General features: G+C 41.6%; 1 protein-coding gene and 1 pseudogene across 5 annotated transcripts in view; both read right to left on the minus strand.

The window, feature by feature from the left end:
- osbpl3b (oxysterol binding protein-like 3b) overlaps window positions 1–20,343 on the minus strand; it is a 152,906-nt gene that overhangs the window by 14,845 nt on the left and 117,718 nt on the right. For all 4 annotated transcript variants that reach the window (XM_079504542.1, XM_079504540.1, XM_079504541.1 and 1 more), the window contains 4 exons: window positions 18,484–18,621; window positions 17,914–17,977; window positions 1,493–1,571; window positions 200–344 (listed from right to left, as the gene is read on the minus strand). In XM_079504542.1, the coding sequence (XP_079360668.1) occupies window positions 200–344; window positions 1,493–1,571; window positions 17,914–17,977; window positions 18,484–18,621 (426 nt within the window). The remainder of the gene's footprint in view (window positions 1–199; window positions 345–1,492; window positions 1,572–17,913; window positions 17,978–18,483; window positions 18,622–20,343) is intronic.
- Window positions 8,190–9,718, minus strand: LOC306925614 (tetraspanin-3-like; annotated as a pseudogene). The gene has a single exon. The product of its transcript is annotated as a tetraspanin-3-like (transcript).

A 20,343-nucleotide genomic window follows, 5' to 3' on the forward strand; every position in this document is an offset into this window, starting at 1 on the left:
TGTGCGTGCGTGCGTGCGTGCGTGCGTGCGTGCGTGCGTGCATGCGTGCGTCGCTTGCGTGCGTGCGTGTGTGTGGGGGGTATGGAGTTCTTCTAAAGTTCACTAATACTGTAAGCTTGGATTTCCCCTCAAATAGAAAGTCCGAAAAGTGCATTATAAATCAACATTTATTCCATACTCCATCAGAACGTTTCCTCACCTTGACGAAGGTGATCTTGCACTGGCAGATGTCACTGCTGGAGTTCTTGATGCAGATCTCTCCGTAGTGTTCGATCCAGCGCTGGCCGCTCAGGATGTTGTGGATGCACGACGTCACCTTGTTCCACTCGTAGTGGTCTCCTGATCTGTTGGGAACGATACAGGACCGTCAGGCTCCGTCCGTCCGTCTGTCCGTACGTCCGTCCGTCCGTCTGTCTGTCTGACGAATCCATTTAGTCGATTGTGGAAAATCAATATAGGCTCTATTATGCACACAGAATGACTCTTCCTACTTCCGGGCCAGGACCCCTTCCCCTATACTTCCTTCACCGATGTTGTTACCGATGATACTCGTTTAGACCTGATGACGATTCTACAAATGCCAGTCCGACAGTTTTCTGAAAAACGTGTTTCTATGTCAGTTGTTCTCAAACTAAGGACCCCATAATTATATGTAATTGGCCGCAGACCCCAATCTCACAATATGTAGTTCCAGGGACCTCCCCAGAAGCAAAGATTTGAGTTACAAACGTTCGCTCTGAAAGAATATATATTCAAAGATTTGCGCCACATTTTCACGATTTAAAAAAAAATAGACCTACAAGCTCGTAGCGCGGCACTCGGTGAGGCACTTTATCTATTTTTCAATAGATAAAGCATAACATAATGCTTGAAACACCAACAGGGGTTCCCGTACAGAATGGGTTAACCCATTTTTGGCGGGAACCCCTTTTGGTGTTATGTTATGCTTTAGCTATTGAAAAATAGCAGATCTACAAGCTCATAGCGCGCCACCGAGTGGCACGCTATGAGCTTGTAGGTCTGCTATTTTTGAAAAATCGAACTGTCAGGATGTAGAAGACATTTTTTTAATCTGATCTCAGGTCAAAATGGGTTAAGGCTCTGTTCAAAAATATTGTGAATGTGTTGGCTACACCAGTGGGTCTCAAAGTGTCCTTGAGTGGGTTCCAAATTGGCCCCGTACGGCTGTGTAACTCTGAGAGTTAATGAGGGGTCCTTGAAATTAAAAAGTCTGAGAACCACTGAATGGAATAGAATATCGTCGGTAACACCTGTGAAGGAAGTAGGCTGGAAGTAGGAAGAGTTATTTTCTGTGCATAGAGTCTATTTGAATATCTTTGCATCAACTTGTTGATATAGCATTAGAGCCTACAAAGAATTACGTGTGTGCGCGCGCGCGCGTGTGTGCGCGCATGTGTTTGTGTACGTGTATACGTACGTATGTAGTGCACAGACTATCTGGTCCGACACTGAGGTGTCCAGATGGACTCACCCGGGCAGGGTTACGTGAGTGGTGCCCACAGGAACGATTTCCATGGACTTCCCCCAGAACTTGTTCTTCCACCTCATGTCTGCAGGGTACACACAACCATGATGGGACATCACAATGGTCAGTCAGCACTACACCTCATCATGTCTGCACACACAACCATGATGGGACATCACAATGGTCAGTCAGCACTACACCTCATCATGTCTGCACACACAACCATGATGGGACATCACAATGGTCAGTCAACACTACACCTCATCATGTCTGCACACACAACCATGATGGGACATCACAATGGTCAGTCAGCAGCACTACACCTCATCATGTCTGCATCACACAAGCAGGACATCGCAATGGTCAGCACTACACCAGTGTTGTTTTCGTCGACTAAAACTAAGACGAAAAATGTTCGTCGACTACCTTTTTTCACTGACGAAAACTAAATGGAAACTAAATGAAAAACTAAGCTATTATATGATGACGAAAACTGAGACTAAATATACTGTCAATTTCGTCAACAAATAAAAACTAGACTAAAATGTTAGAAAGGGACTAGTGGACAAGAGATCCAGTCATTTTACACTTGGTTGCATGCTGAAAATAGCTGATCTACAAGCTCACAACGTGTTGTTGTGAGCTTGTAGATCGGCTATTTTCAGCAAGTGTAAAAACAGTCATTACGACGGCATCAAGGCCCGCCAAAATACATTTTAGTCGACTAAATCAACTGTAGATTTAGTCGACTAAAATTAGACTAACACTAAGACATTCCAGGTGACTAAAATGTGACTGTAAGTGTTTACTGTGGTTTACCACAGCGGTTCTCAACTTCTCAACTGTGGGCCGCGAAGTGTGCCCCCACATATTTGGCAAAGCACTAAAATGTTATACCAATAAGAACTTATTATAGTATATTACGTTAGTTCCATATTGATCCAACGTGGATCAATGGAACTAAACTGCAGAACAATCATTCTAAGAACGTAATCGATAGTCGCAGCGCTGCTATTCATGCAAACAATTACATGTAGGTCTACATACCCTGAAGAAGGCAATTTGTTTGCCGAAACGTTGGTAACTCAAACAGTACTTTTTGCATCGTGAGCTGTGCGACCTCTCCTTTCTATTTTCAAGCGCTGCTATTCTTAACATGTTAGGGAAGGAAGCCGTTGGAAAAGACTGCTCCAGTGACTTGTCTACAGTCTTCAATTATTCAGTTGTCTGCCTTAGAGGATGACACAGGAGTGGATTTCCACTCCCGTCCCATCCCACTAGAACAGGAAAATAACCCATCCCATCCCATCCCTGGTAGAATGACTCCCATCCCATCCCTGGTAGAATGACTCCCATCCCATCCCTGGTAGAATGACTCCCATCCCTGATATAATGACTCCCATCCCATCCCATCCCATCCCTGGTAGAATTACTTCCATCCCATCACATCCCATCCCTGGTAGAATTGTAGTGGCAGAAAATACTACACTGCCTGGAGCAAGGCTTCCACCTGTTGATTGTCTGTCAAGATGACCTATTCTTACCCAAGACCCATGTTTGACCATATCCACTGACCACACCTCAAATGTATTTGTGTTCCTTCACTGTGTATAAGAGAGACTCATGACTACAGCGAGGGAGGCTTGCATCCGTGCACCTCCCTGGGCTGGTACAGACCACTCCTTGTAATAAACGTGACATTGTTTCAGTCCACTCTCTACCTCGATTATTTCTTAAAGTCTCTGTTAGGAGTATTAATAATCCCACAACAATTATGGCGCAGGTGAGCAGCGTGTTTCTACTGTCCGTCAGCATTCTCTTTTTCAGATGATAGCGCTGTGCATGTGGATCTGAGATGCTGGTCCGACAGGGACAACACCTAAACGAACTTTGGGGTAAGAGTGTTTTGACTCAATGTACAACATTTTGTATTTTGAGGCTGTGTTGTTAGAGATGCAGCCGTACAAAGTACTAGTTCATCGTATTCATCGTATTTAAAGGAGCTGGTGACAGTCCCTCCTCATCGTATTCATCATATTTAAAGGAGCTGGTGACAGTCCCTCCTCATCGTATTCATCGTATTTAAAGGAGCTGGTGACAGTCCCTCCTCATCGTATTCATCATATTTAAAGGAGCTGGTGACAGTCCCTCCTCATCGTATTCATCGTATTTAAAGGAGCTGGTGACAGTCCCTCCTCATCGTATTCCATCGTTGCCGAGTGGTAACAGTCTTTCATAGACATTTATATAGAGAAACTTCATACAGACAGCGTCCACCGTTATTTTCTTTCTTTTCTCTCCTGTTGGGACCAAACAGCCCACAGGGAAGATTAAAAGAGAATGGTGAAACAGCAACTTGAGATTGATTGATTCATAGGTTCTAGTAACGCGTAAGACTCGAGCAGCAGGTATGAATGTGGAATGTGGAATGTGGAATGTTGAGTATGGAATGGAAGTGTGTGGGACGTACGTGTGGATGAACGGAAAATACTATTTTTGTGAAAAGTCAAATGGTGATTTCCTAGTATAAATGTGGCGTTGTGAACAAGTAAGTATGAAGAATGTAGTCCTGGTATTTTAGTTAAGTGTCACCACCCATGGTTAGTAGGACAGCAGTTAGCAGTTGTCAGCGGCAGACTCAAAATAGCAGGTCTACCCAGTAAGTGCTGTCTTGTATTTAAAGTAATTAACAAACAGTAACGTGGTTAGCTGATCATCATGGTCATATATATTATCTTATTACGTCTTATTATAAAATAATGACAATATAACAATTTCCCAGAGTCACGGCAAGTTGAGTGTAATTGTGCTTTGTCACTGTCTATATTTGGACTAAATAGATAGGCAAAATTATACTCAAAGCATGAAATGTATAGGTAATTAGTAACTCCTTACAATAGGTAATGTTTGTAACTGTCATCGTATTTTTACCCAGTCAAGACAGGGACCCCTGTTTGTGTTTTTCCTAGGAACCTTTCGTTTTTGTCGCTATACAGAATATATCGGTATGGCATTTTTTGTGGAAAGATTAGAGAGGTCCTCAGGGAACTTAAGATCAGATTCAAGTAAGGGACATTTTTCAGGACAGGCAGTTCAGAAAGTAGCCCCGTTCTTCTCCCCTACCATTGACAGCAGCTGCTCTGAGTGGACACACTTGGGACGGGTCGAGCTGGGAAGTCGGGTGAGTGTAAATAAGTCTATTATTACAGTAATATGAGTGGTGGAGAAAGGTTCTGAAATGTGTTACTTATACATACACGATATAGGAATACTCTGTAGCAAGTAAATGTCCAGAATTCAAATATAGGCTTAATAGTAAATTAGTGTTGGCTGTGGCTGTATTTAAGAAACTATAAAACTAAAACAATTTAGCAGAATGTCTCATTTTTAATTATAAAATAACTGTAAAATAAGCAGATCTACGAGCTCACAATGTGTTGTTCTTGTAAATTAGTTATTTGCAACATGGAAAAAATGTATATAGGGCTGGAGTGGTTAATGTATGATTTGTAATAACCATAATCTACACAGTAACCAGTAATTACAGTATTCAACTACATGCGTATGAGTATTACGGTCCCATATACGGACAGGTCATCCATTAGGGAAGACATGGTTTGGAGTTGTGTTGAGTTGATCATATGGACAAGCGCAATTCCCTCATGAGAGAACTTGCATTACCGCGTAGGAGCATTTGAGTAATAGTATTGTGTGAACCTAAAAAGTGAGACATAGAACTCATACGTTAGTGTGAGTGACGTGCAATTAGATATGTAAAGGGTATTATTGGCAAAGTTGATTCACCAGACATAGAAATCAGTAGTGCTGTGTTACGGAACCTGATTACTGTGGGACCATTAGATGGATCGCCTATCGCATCGCACGGCAAGTCACATGTACAGTCAGACTGTTTCCGCACTTTGATGTCTGAACAGTATGCGTGTGTTGGTTTGGGGCCCAACACAGGCGGGAATTGACTATTTCCCGAATTACATTTTGGGAACATGGACATGCAGGCACTTGGACAGAGGCATGAACAATGGAGGACTATATGTGAGGAAAGGGAACATTCCAGGGATGAACTAATGACTGTCTTTTTCCTTTCATGTGATGGAACACTGTGCGTCCACTCTGTGGCGAGGTACGTGCGATTGCGATGGTGGGCCATTGGTGATGTCATAGTGAGTGGGTGAGTAGGGAGTACTGCTTTTTGGGGTCAATCTGATTCAACTTTACTACAGTGTCTCAAGACATTTTACGTGTTGAGCAGCGACCCCTGCTACATGCCTAAATTAAGCAGTTTTACGACGGGGGTAACAAGACACTGTCCTTTAAGCGGGGGGAATCGTCAAGCTTGATGAGATACTTTTTTGGCTTGTCAATATGATCATACAACTTTCCTATAGTCAATAGTCTATCAGACAACTGAATTAAGGGAGTTTTAGGACTCACAAATCTTGTAGTAAATTGGTCTTAATTCAAACGTAATATTAATGAACAAATAGGTCAAATCAGACAAACCCACAGCCAAATAGGGGGTGATTCCCTATGTAATGTTTAATGCAGAGTGGTCAATGGCCACTCAGAGACATCATGCAAATAGGGATAAAGAATTGGCATGAGCACATAAGGTTCGACTTTATACATTGACTAATTATGTAGATTTAAAATGCGTAAATACTACTGTAGCACCCTTAAACAAATAGGTAATATACGACATAGGTATGGAACAGTAAAGTAAGAAATAAGTTGTTGTTACGGAAACGGTGGATGGCATGACGTCATGTCTCCCTCCCATGCGTGCCCAGGAGCACTGAAGAATATATATAACACAGGCAGATAGATACCGTATACTACTGAGTATCTCATATTGTAAGTAAGACTCACATATCAAGGGGTACCTAAATCATTGGGCTTGACTAGTTCACCAGCCCCCCCAACGCCTAAGGCAAGATAGCATAGGCATTTTCAGTTAATGTGTGGGACACGCAAAATGTAAACTTGTCCGCAGAAATAGCCTGATCACAGCTCATAGTGTTCAGTTTTCAGTTCAGTTTAGTTTCTCTAATTAAGGAGAGTTTCACAGCATGACATGTCACTTACGCCAACCAGGTGTCCATTTGCACCCCTCATTTCAGAGTAGCAGTGTGATTGACAGGCATCAGTGTTTGGGGGGGGGGGGGGGGGGGCAAGAGAAGGTCCCCTAATAGTTGGATAATTCACACACATGGCAAATGCCCTGTTGGCTCATTTTTGTAGTCAACATTTACCTAATACCTCTCCTACCTCACTTTATTCAGCTAGAGATCGTGGTCAGGCATTTCACTTAACTATATTCTTGATTCCAAGCAGTGATGTAAATAGATTATCAATGTAATGAGTCCTGGGATGCAGGAATGATTTTGTAAATAAGTCAGGGGGATCTATCAGTCCCATGTCAACAACGTTAGGAGTTATATTTTGCCATTTTTACAAAGTGCAGCATACTCCACAGTTTCAGTAACATAGCGTAATACACACATGCACTGTCACTGACGGTGCATGGTTACAGCTGCTGTTGCATTGTAGTCAGTCTTTTTCCTATTTGTATAAACAATGGTCAGATACCTGTGCAAACCGGATTTCTGAATCCGATTGTGTTTTCATTACTGTTAGCAACACTACCAGTGTTGAAAGTGCGAGCTTCATCTTTGTACATAGAATATGGCTTGTAATATCCCAAAAAGGGGCGTAAACAGTTGTCGCTTCCAGCCGGCATCCTTGTTTCAGACAGGGACTTGTCCATGCAATGATGTGACGGAGGAGGACTTTAGAAGGAAGGATTTTTATTATCTGGACTTTCCATCAAACAATCAAGCAGCAAGCATACTGGTCAATTAATTAAGACGCATACACATTTGTATGATAAGCTATGAGGTTCAATTTGAATGTCTAGTTGATCATGGTGTTTATTTATATATCAATAAATATATCAATAATAGTGTAAACCTACAGCAGAGTCATGTAAATACTATTTTAACAAAGAGAGTTATGTAAATACTATTTTAAGTTACGAGTCATGTAAATACTAGCATTTTATTTTAAGAAATCAGTTGAGTGAACCCGTGGATCAGCTATTTTCAATGAACAAGATTTAACAGTTAAAAACCATTTAACCAAGTCGGCCTTCCTACTTACCGGAGAAAGTTTATTGTTAGGGTGTGTTTTTCAAAATGTATTCCTAGATGTGTTTATCCTTAGTTTATTTCTTTATAGATGTGAGATCATTTTATTTGAAGTTAGGGAAAAAAAATGTACCGAAAGATGGAAAAGGATTTTAAAAAAATAGCAGATCTGCGTGCACAAAACATACCTAGCACGTTGTTTCAATTATAGATAGACTGGCAGGAGGAAGTGACGAATAGGGTAAAATAGCTTAGTGTTAATAGGATGTTGATGCTGTTAAATAGCTTAGGTAATATTAAAAATGTTTAAAGTAAAGCGATGGTTCTAGCAATTATGAGCAATTCTATGGATAAATTCTATCTATATCCGACAGAAGTGCTCAGAGGGGGGACATGTATAGTTTAAGAAGTGTATTAATTCAAATTCATTTTAAGCATTGGAACATAATTTAATTCATTACATAATTTAATTCAAATTCATTTTTCCTTCAAATTTCCCTACAGTTCATTTACATTCTTGAGTCTATGGCAACATATTGTCAAACCTCTAAAACTACATTCAGTAGGCTGCTGAAACAATAAACAAACAAAACCTCTACGGCATTTTAGATTGCATGTCAAATTGTAGATGTACCGAGTAGAATTGCGGGCCCACATTTGTCTGAAAGATCTGATGAGTAAATTAATGTTATTTCAAAGGACCTGGCCTCATGTCGCCTATTTTGCTGTTTACAGTAACAGAACACGTACTGCTTGTGAAGAGTTGGTTCCACTCAAACCAGTAGTAATAGCAGTAATTCAGATACAGGTACAGGGGAGACTAGACTACACATGGGGAAGTTCTTTCACTCAAGTACTACACTATATTTAAATATTTATAAAATACTGCAAAACCATACACACACACATAGTGCAAACTGACATATGAGGAAAGTACCCAGTCCACATATTCTATACAGTATAAGGTCCAGCGACCACATTCTAACTTACCTCAAACAAAGGGTAAAACGTAGGTAGTCACAGCAGCAGATTACATGTAAAATCTCATTCCCCATTGACCATTCAAATAATTTGGCCAATAGCTTTTTGAAAAACAAAAGGTAAAAGGGAAAAAAAAAAAAAAGGTAAGATGTTAGTGTATGTAAAATAGTTTGTTTTCATGTTCTCGGTCAAAACCGGTTTAAGTCACTCTTAGTGCACGTCTGTGAACGTATTATTGTTAGAAGGAAACTTTATGCGTAGGTTCCCCCAGTGATGAGTAGTTCGTAGGCGGGGTCTCGGCTCCACCTGCAGAGTACCACACATGCACACAGCATCCCCAGCATCTGAATTGCAGCAAATGTTAGTGCAGCCCAGATGACATACATCATGATTTTTTTAGTTTCTTCACAACTAGAACTTCACATCCCTCCGGGTAGAGGTCTTCAGTATGAGCAAGAGATCCAGTGCAGGCTTCTGTATTACTTTTGCAGCAGCTAATGGGGACGCTGTTGTTTTTAGTTTCATTAAACCAGCGAGTGTTCATCCAATCCGAGTAATTGTGGATTCCGCAGCACTGAAGCTGTCTCTGCACATAGTCGATGGCACGGCTCGGGGCATCACTGTTGGTGCCACTGTACTCGTCATACACGTTCCGGATGGAACCGTTAACCTCATCTTCAACCTTTGCTCTGTAAATATATCCAAGAACCACCACAGCCACTTCCGTCATGAACACCAGCAGAAGGATGATCACAAACGTTGCAAGTCCACAGTAGCTCTCTCGTACTGTAGCACAGCATCCAATGAGTCCAATAATGAACAAGAGGGCTCCGACAGCGATGATGGTCACAGCAGGGATAAAGGTATACACATCCTCAAAGAAGTGGTCATAGTCATCATATGTGATGAACACATAGGCTCCAACATAGCATAAAATACCAGCTGCTGCCCAAAATATCAGATTTAGAAAGACCAACACCGTCTTTGACGACGTTATGCCGCACTGCCCCATGCCTGATACTGAGAAGGAATCCAGTATTGCTATAAAAGTTAAAAGGCTTTTCTTCTATTCAGACATATTGTCCTGGCCCGCAGACAACAGCAACAACCATGAACAACCTGAACCCCTCAAAAACAATCAAGGACAGGGGGGAGCAGTTGTCACAGAGACTTTGTCCAAGGAAGCTATTTCCATTCATTCCATATCCAGAACCTCATCCTCATCGGGGGACTGGGGCACAGCACTCAGAAATAGACACATAGTCTTCAACAGTACATGTGCAGCGACGCTGGACACCTGATGAACTGAAAGACATCATGAAGGACCTTCCAGACCACAAAGTCAACATGGAGCGCTGGTGTGCAGCTGTGTTAGACTTGATTGAGATGTATGAGCCATCGGCAAGAATGCTCGAATCTGTATTTCGCAAAGTCTTTGGATTAAAATGGCTACATCTCAGGGAACATTTTGATGTGAATGGAGCACAAAATCACATTGTCACTGGACAGCTGCTGAATCACGGTGGTCTTTTTGACAGCATCAAAGCAGCATTTCCAGTACCCACTGATTGGCCAAGAATTCACAGCACTAAGCAATGGCCTGATGAAACCTGTGACACCTACAGAAATAGACTGGAGAACTGCTTTCAGAAGCACTGTGGTGTGCCACTAGACAACCCCGCTTACAATGACTTGTTAAAAACCTCCTTGATCAATGGCCTGCTCCCTGCAATCTACAGTGTTATGACCTCTTGCATTGGCTGGGAAACCCGACCTTTGACTGAGGTGTGGGGTCACGCATTGCATGCTGAGAGGAACGCACTCTCACAGGACTTCATGAAAAAGAAGAAATTGGAGACAGCACAGCTGATGTTCTATGAGAACACTGTCAGCAACCTACCAACCAAGTTAAGCAGACAGGTGGGGCCCAGCCGGGGGTCAAGTGGCGACCTATGGGTTAGGCCACTACACAGATTTGGTGTGATATGGAGCGAAAGTAGAATGAAGACCTACGCAGTGGCAAGTGTGGAGAATGAATGGCCCGGGTATGTGTGGAATGTGATGTTTATCGAGTAGGCCTATAAGTAAGTAAAATGTTTTAAGGTATCACTGTGTACAACAGTGTTATTTTTAGGTGAAGTCATTCTAATGAAAATTGTTCTTTCCTACTTTCCAGGACTGGATGGTGAATCAATGAGATGGTCTAAATGTGTTGACAATTTAATGAATATCTTCCTTTCCCAGTGTGCATGGCATGGTTAATATGGCGATATTGACTAACTTACTAAAAACTTAGAATAACTCGTCTAGGAAGAGTGTTGTGATACAATGCAATTACAGGAGGAAGGACAAAGGGAAAAATGAGTATCTATAGACATTGCATCGACAAGGTAAGAACCCACTCACTCCCACACGATCTCATACATTATTGAAATATTTGTATTGACAGGAGGATACTAGTAGTGATGAAATACAGTGTAAAGATGCAATAATGTGTAACCTGTCAATATAGCTAATAACCATAAGAGAGGGAGTTAACCATAAATCAGACTGTGAAAGATTGTGATCAACTGTGATCAAGATAGATCTTAATAAATTCCTAATTATGTATTATCATCTGGGGAAAAGTATAGAACAAATGTTTTAGAATAGGGGTAGTGTGTTGTTTTGTTTTTTTCCAGCTCTGAAATCCAATAAATTAAGAGAAACATATCAGGAGATGTGTTTAAACAAGGGAAAAAACAAACAAGCAAATGAAGACAGCCGGAGAAAGCACTAAAAGGATTTGGGTTTGTATGATGGGTAAATATACACACATACATTGACGTCAGTCTAGTGTTATATGAATTACAATTTAGGCATTTAGCAGACGCTCTTAATCCAGAGCGACTTACATTAAGCAATAACAAAAAGCATGGCATACATCACATGTATAAAAAGTAGTTATCATGAATCATGCGTAAACTAAGAACGTAACATTGGAGTATCTATGTAAACTATACATACTATACTATATAATATATTATACATGTGTACTATAAAGTGCTATGACTACATAAAGTGCAATTCTAGAGCTGTCTACATAACAAGCTGAAGCTGAAGACAATTAATGTAAAATAATAATAATAATAATAATAATATTGAAATGAATTTTGTATAACCACCTTTTTAACCACGGTGGAAATAATTCAAGTGAACAAAATTACCTGCAAGTTGTTCTCCCTCTAAGAAACCTGACAGACATATAAATATGTCACATGGGCCAGTGACACCAATGAGAGCCAAGCCACATCATCATGTCCGTCCAGAGACTCCAGACGTCCCTACAAGGCCCACACGCATTCAATCCCCGCAGTCACCCCCCAGTGAAAGCGATGGGAGCCGGATATACTGGGCCCACCATGGGGAAAAAAGACTAAAATGCCATGCCACAACTTGTGACAGAAACATAAGGAGAGGAGAACATTTGCATGGAGGAAAGAACCACGGAAAAAGACTACACCTGATGCTGGCTTATGAGTGATCGCTCAAGACAAATCGAGGGTCGTAGGTTGGAATTTCCCAATAAGAAGGAAAAGGGTTTTCGCCCCTACCAGCCATCAGAAGTTGTGTGTAATAAAAAGAAAATTATCATGTGGGTGAACATTGAATACACTTAAATGTAAACCTTTCTTACTCTAGGAGATAGTCCATATATAAGTCATCTTTTTGTAGTAAATTTGCAGACAGTATAGTATCTCATGTTCCTTGGTATAAATTAATATTGGGAATTTTAATTTACAACGAGAAATAGGATGGACTGTAGTGGCAGAAAATACTACACTGCCTGGAGCAAGGCTTCCACCTGTTGATTGTCTGTCAAGATGACCTATTCTTACCCAAGACCCATGTTTGACCATATCCACTGACCACACCTCAAATGTATTTGTGTTCCTTCACTGTGTATAAGAGAGACTCATGACTACAGCGAGGGAGGCTTGCATCCGTGCACCTCCCTGGGCTGGTACAGACCACTCCTTGTAATAAACGTGACATTGTTTCAGTCCACTCTCTACCTCGATTATTTCTTAAAGTCTCTGTTAGGAGTATTAATAATCCCACAACAGAATGACTCCCATCCCATCCCATCCCATCCCTGGTAGAATGACTCCCACCCCATCCCATCCCTGGTAGAATGACTCCCATCCCATCCCATCCCTGGTAGAATGACTCCCATCCCATCCCATCCCTGATAGAATGACTCCCATCCCATCCCATCCCTGGTAGAATGAATCCTATCCCATCCCATCTGTGGTAATATATTATTGCTACTTGATGATCATTCCCACTCCCGCCCCCTCCCGTTGACTTTTCATTCCCATCCCAATACCGGATTTAGCGGATTAATACAAATTTGAATCCCAACCTGCGGGAATCCCACGGGAATCCCCCCCCAAAAAATGCCATCCTGAACATCAATGTCACACACAGTGAACCACAAACACTCTAGATAAAAGGTCATGCTTAACACTAGCATGTCTGAATTAAAATCACTACTACTATGACGGCTAACGGTCAGGCTGACCGGTGTTTTTCGTGCAATTCCATTGGCCACTCTCTCCCTGCATCTCTTCACACCTCTCCCCCCGTGGCGGGGGGTTGACGACTTGCCATTGTCTTCTAAATGTCACATTCCAACTAATTCAAGGCAGCGTTTCAACTCGACAGGACAACTCAAAGTTATTTTTCAACATGTATTTATTTAGCTATGCTCAATAGATAGGTGGAAACAATACGCCAGTCAGTCAACACACCATATTTCACCATATTTTTGATGCGCTGATATATGAAATGAATATGCGCGACAGCTGTGCGTGCGTGCGTGCAAATCAGAAAAGTTTAGGCTACAGACAAAGGAGTTGGGAGTTTGGGAGCGGCCGGCTAGCCACATATTAGCCTATATATATTTTAAAAATACCCAGCATAATTGTTGGGAAGGCTAAGCCTGGCCTAGCCGCCGCCTATGATCGATGTCATTTATATATATTTGATTTATTGTGCCAGCAGAGAGATCCGTAGCAGCAGCACGGTTTATATATACACCATAGGATAGATCAAGTCATGTGACGCATCACCGCCACAAATAGTGCTACAGCGTTATCTAAAATGCACTTCCGCATACCTCACCGTCAGTTACTTGGATATTTTCTCCCTCTCCACGAGAGAGGGAGGGAGAGAGAAAAAAGAGAGCCGTGATGCGTGGAAATCAGTTCCACTGGTCGCGTGCAGAAAAGTTATTTTCTTTTTCATTTCAGTTTACCAAACTATAATTATAGTGACGATGTGAGCGCTATATATTCAATATAGCGCTAGCTATAGCTAGTTTCTGTACCATACCATAGTATACCATAGAGGGGATACATTATAGGGAAGGAGGTCTATCGCGTTGGAATGATTCATGTCATTGATTCATGTCATTTTTACACTGTTCGTTTAGCGTGCCCTCCGAAAAATAAAGTAAAAATATTTTTGATGCGCTGATATATGAAATGAATATGCGCGACATAGTCACAATGCTATAAACTTTATTATTCCAACATAATTATGCTAAAGATGGTGTGTATAGTCAACATATTTCTTTTTCCGTTTCGAGAAATAAAGTCAGACATCGTTATTTCTGCAAACCGCATATAAGAAATATAACATCTAAAACAACATTTAGTTTATGTAAGTTTGTAATGTAAGTTTGCCTACATGTGGACTTCCACATGTAGGTTGGAATGCAAATGACACATTAGCTTGAACAATGCCCGTCTCCAGCCGGGAGGAAGGTGTGAACAGCACGGCTTGTGGGGGAGAAAGGGTGAGGGCTCTAAGAGCGGTCCCACGGACCGCAAAAGAGCAGACATTTTAGTAGAATTATGTCTAAAATCATATTTCCAAAACGTTTCAGATGGAAAAAAAAACAGAGATGGTTTGAATCGAACATAACAGAAAAAGTCATGCAAGGGGAACTTTCTCAGGACTTCATGGGCAAAGAAAATCCACTTCCAAATTTCAAAATCGGTCAGCCTGACCGCTCCGACGCGCTAGTGTTAAAGCTGCCTACAACCTGCACGTTTTATGTCCATTGTCTCCCTCTCCTGGTGGAAAGAGGTAACAATAACAATGACGGAACTACAGCCAATATTGTGGATCTACGCCTACGGCCATCTGCTTCAAATAACTTTATTCACATTGTCAACCAATGGGTGTCAAAATACCACAATGCAAGCGTAGACCATCATCATTAAATCAGTGCACATGTGCTTGTGTTAACATACTCTACCATACAGAATAGATTGGTTAATCCTTCATACAAATAAATACCGGATTGTAGCTTTAAAATCCACCCACGACAGACCAGATTACAGTTCGAGCAAATAGCTTGCAGTATGAATGAATCTCATACTTAACAATGAAGTGTTTTCACCTGGACCCACACATTTGTGCACCTCTCTTTCTCACTGTAATACATGGGTTCAGTCAGACACGGACGGCATGTCAAGATGAAAAGCATTTCTTTGCAGTAATATCATGGCAATGCATTTGCCTGCCCCTGTGATATTACAGAATAAACCGTGCAAGTATGACACAGACTCTGAAATCACAAACCCCCCCCCTGAAGCAAAGCCTACAGTTATTGCAATGACATAACAATCGACATACAGACATAACAACCTCTTAGGGCAGAACCTAAACCTACAGTACACAGAAATTAAAAGATGATACAATACATATACATATATTGAACCCGAATTGAATGACGTAATGATGCCAACATGAAAGCTTATTATGCTGCATTCACATGGAATCAGGCAAGCGGTAGACGGCAAACCGGAAGTCATTTTAGTGGACGGGAGCCGGACGGTAAACGGAACAGGACGGCCCGGCAGCCAGAACCGGCGACGGTAACTGCAGACGGCATCAATGTTAAAAATATTGAATCTTTTTTACCGTTCCGTGCCGCCCAGCAGGTTGTGCCGTTTGCCGTCTACCGCTTGCCTGATTCCATGTGAATGCAGCAGAGGTTTCCAACTGATTGTGAACGAGGGACCACCACCCTGACTTAGAATCAACCTGGGGACCACTGTGTGTTGTTTGGGGTTATATGGGCTAAGATTGGTGCTTTTGGAACACTTGCTATGCATCCCATTATGTGTATACTATATCCCACTGTTTCTCAACAAACAAATGGTCCATTTACTACTAATAATTTCCTAATAATAATGACTCAACCAGACAGGCCAGGTGCACTTCCCCCTCTTCTCCTTTTTCTGTTGAATTTCTTGACCTCCAACTTGTCAGTAAAATGACTACATGGACACATGGTCATCACATCATAGGTCATTCACTTCACTGTTTCTCTCAACTATAGTGGAAAGATTATTATTTTTTAATCCTACATTACATTACTAAATGCATGGTCAGGGACCACATGAAATACCTTCACGGCCCACCAGTGGTCTGCGGACCACCTGTTGAAAACCTCTGCTATAAGTGAAACTAAAGTAGGAGGCGGGAGGTGGAGGGAGTTTGAACACTGATGAGCTGTCATTGTGGCAGCAGCAAGACATGACGAGCGTGAAATACTGTAGTGAATGTCGGTCTGCTTAAATACAGTGTTGATTTCGTCGACTATGACGAAAAATGTTCGTCGACTACCTTTTTTCACTGATGATAAATAAATGGTAACCAAATGAAAACTAAGCTATGATGACTAAAACTAAGACTAAATACATATTGACAATTTCGTCAACAAATAAAAACTAGACTAAAATGTTAGGAAGGGACTAGTCATCCAGCAAGAGATCCAGCATAAGAAAAAGACAAGTCATTTTACACTTGGTTGCATGCTGAAAATAGCAGATCTACAAGCTCACAACGCGCCGCGCTGCGACGCGTTGTGAGCTTGTAGATCGGCTATATTTAGCAAGTGTAACATCAGCCATTACGACGCCATCAAGGCCCGCCAAAATACATTTCAGTCGACTAAATCAACTGTAGATTTAGTCGTCTAAAATCGTATGATAATTATTAGACTAAAACTAAACATTCCAGGTGACTAAAATGTGACTAAAACTAAATGAAAACTATTCAAAAAACTATGACTAAAACTAAAATCAAAGTTTGCTGTCAAAATCAACACTGCTTAACCCATTTTGACCTGAGATCAGATTCTAAAAATGTCTTCTACATCCTGACAGTTTTCTGAAAAAGCTACGTTTCTATGTCAGTCGTTCTTCGATTTTTCAAAAATAGCAGACCTACAAGCTCGTAGCGCGCCACTCTGAGGAAGACTGCCTGGGTGAGACAGATGTGAGGTACACCTATCACATCTATGTGAAAAGGACTTTTATTTAATTTGGAGTGTAGCGAGGCTTTCTTCTCAGGTCTGCTTAACCCATTTTGGGGCGGGAACCCCTTTTGGTGTTAGCATTATGTTATGCTTTAGCTATTGAAAAATAGCAGATCTACAAGCTCATAGCGCGCCACCAAGTGGCGCGCTACGAGCTTGTAGGTCTGCTATTTTTGAAATAAAATTCTTTCAGAGCGAATGTTTTTAACTCAAATCTTTGCTTCTGGGGTGGGGGGGTCCCTGGAACAACATATTTTCAGATGGGGGTCGGCGGCCAAATACGGATAATTTTTGGGGTCCTTGACATGAAATATTGAGCACCACTGATATAGAAACATGAGGTTTTTCAGAAAACTGGGTTAAATAGACCAAGTAGATTGAACCATTTAGAACCGTGGCCGTGTATGTGGAGCCCGGCTCGACTTCTATGCCCGTCTGAACTATACCGTGATGCAGGGCCGGATCTACCATATGGGCACGTGCCCAGGGGCCCTTGGGCACCAGGGGCCTCTAAAAAAAAAAAAAAAAAGATTATATATATATATATATATTTTTTTAGCTCCACAGAAAATGTCCCTGCTAATCCGAATGAAATAAATGGTGTCTAAAAAGATTAGTGTTTTATTGTTGGTGAGAAGGGCAGCTGAAAAGTGCAATTGTGTGTAAAGCAGCAACAATGTGCTAGATTGGCTGTCACTCTGGGGGGGGTAGGCGACCGGAAATAGGCCAATATAACGGCCTAAAACTGCCCCAAAACGGCTCCAAAACAGCAAAAATGTTGCGCGCGCGTGAAGGGGGGCCCTTCGAGCTTCAGTGCCCAGGGGCCCTCAGAGGTGTTAATCCGGCCCTGTGATGCGCCATTTATTCCAAAACTCCTTTACAGAGCATTTCCGAGTTTTTCCTACCTTGCCATAACGTGAAGTTTTTAGATTCGGCATGGCATGCGGAGATAGGCGGGTGATGGCTGACCTGCGGAAGAAAGAGTAGAGTAATTCAATTTGGGTGAAAGGGAATTAAATGTGTTCCGTGTGTGTGTGTGTGTGTGTGTGTGTGTGTGTGTGTGTGTGCGTGTGTGTGTGTTAGGGCATTCACTTCTAGTCATTTTTACTAGTTGACTAGTTGCCTAGTTTACTAGTCGACTAGTTGTTTAACTACCTATTATGTAAAAAAGAAAGAAAGAAAAAAAGGGGGGGGGGGGGTTTAAATAAATGTTTGTACATTTAAAAACTGTGTACATTGGTGACTATAACTATAATCTACCAGATCTTGAGGCCTACAAAATCAGGGAAAAAATAAAAAAAATAAACCTTTATTTATTTATTTTCTAATCAACTAGTCAACTAGTACCAACAAGGTCGACTAGTGGATTTACTAGTCGACCAATAAACTAGTCGACTAGTTGCTTAATGCCCTAGTGTGTGTATGCGTGCTCAGTGGTGATGGTGACAGACTTGCCCGTACGTATGTATACACACCTGCTCTGCGACACAGCGGAGGCCCTTATCTGGTCGGTCACATTCGTAGGTCTCTCCCAGGACAGGATTGAAAGGTTTACCTCCCGCTCTGTAGTAGCTGGCTGCGTACTCCGATACAGCGAACGTAGCTATGTACACCTGCACACATGAGACGGCACTTAATTGGTTCAGTATGGACCGTCACGGACTCACATTTCATTGACAAACATAACCCCTATTAATCCCCGTTTCTTGTAGATGGTATTACCTTGAAAGTCCATTTAACCTCAATTTCAACATCCAATTTCATCCCTGACCAGCTCCGCAGCTGTACTTAAATCCCTGCATCCACCTGCTTTATTAGCAATTTTCTCCTAAATCTTTAATTTACGAAAGTTGATTCTCGCCGCATATCAAAACATGCACCACATCCTTTTAGCGCAAATGCATGACTGTACCCATGCTATTTGCATCGGTAAACAATAATTATACCACAGGTTGTTTCGAGGAAGCAATCTGATTGGTTGAAACAGCCTTCTAGCCGTGGATTAAACCAGCACCATTCACCACTTAATCAAAACAAATAATTCAGCTGCTCTGTTTTCCCAGAGCGCTAGCAAACTCTCGAGGGTGTGGTTTAATGTGATTATTGCCACTTCAGTGATGCTTGCGGAACTCGACTACGTCTCGTTCCTGACCGCATCACTGTCGTGGCAATAATCAAGTTAAAACACACCCTCTCGTGTAATATTGCTTAAATCAAACTCTTTCGCTTTGTGTCTTTCGCTTTGTGTATGAAGTCTATGATGTCATAATGACACAGTGTATCTATCCAGAGAGGACACACCCCCAGCCCGGACCCCTCTTAGGCACACCCTTTTGCTTTGAGTAGTCTGGGATTTGGCCATATCCACTTGCGCAGATGTGCTGACCACATCACATTTGTGACCGCTATGGCCGTTTTTTGGCCCAAGGACTGTTTTTCGTGCAAAACGAATGCTTGGAATGGATTCAGTATCATGAAACCTCCTAGTTTGACACGTCACATGGCTGCTACTTAAAGCATAATGAAATTTAGAACATTTTGCCTTATATAGGTTGTTGATGGTATACCCCAACTTTCAGCAGCTGTCAAAAATTCCCCTAGGGTGGCTGAATAGAAACCAATGGTTTAATATGTTAGTGGACACTTTTACAAACACATTGGTGAAGAAAGTTCTTGGTAAGAAATGTATTCCCAGATTTGTCTACATTATTCTGACAATATTCTCTGACTATAGGCACTCAATCACTCTTTCACTTTAACTAGCCAGCATGCATGAGACTTTCACTTTAAGTAGGCATGCATCTGTTAGCTTTGAGTAGCCCAGCCAACACATTGGATTTGTATTTGTCACCTATAGGTGATCTATTTCTAACTAGAAAAAGTGCCCTTCTGGGCACAGGTCTCCACCAGGAGGATAGGACTGTGTGAGATGTTTGGCAAAATGTTTAGGAGTAATATAAACATGTTTTTTTGTTTGTTAGTTTTTTGCAACAATTTTCTTCATTTTGTTGAGGAAATGCAGAGTGCCTGGTGGCACTATAATAGGCCAATGTGAAAAGGGTGCCATTTCTTCATACGCCTTTAATGGCAATTGGATGATTTGAGGCATTTTGTTCCAAAAATGTGTTTTGCAAAAATCAACCTGTTGGTGGCGCTATAACAGGCCAATGTGAAAAGGTTCCTCAGCCTAGTAAGAAAATGTGTGAAAGATTTCACGTAAATTGCATGCTGCGTTCATGATTTGAGGCTTTTGTTCAAAACGGGGCAATCTTGCAAACTGTGAAAGCCAATTATAACCAATTAGGATGGAATATGAAATATCGGACAGATCCGAC

The sequence above is a fragment of the Electrona antarctica genome (genome assembly GCF_951216825.1).
Source record: "Electrona antarctica genome assembly, chromosome: 6".
Taxonomy (NCBI): Eukaryota; Metazoa; Chordata; class Actinopteri; order Myctophiformes; family Myctophidae; genus Electrona; species Electrona antarctica.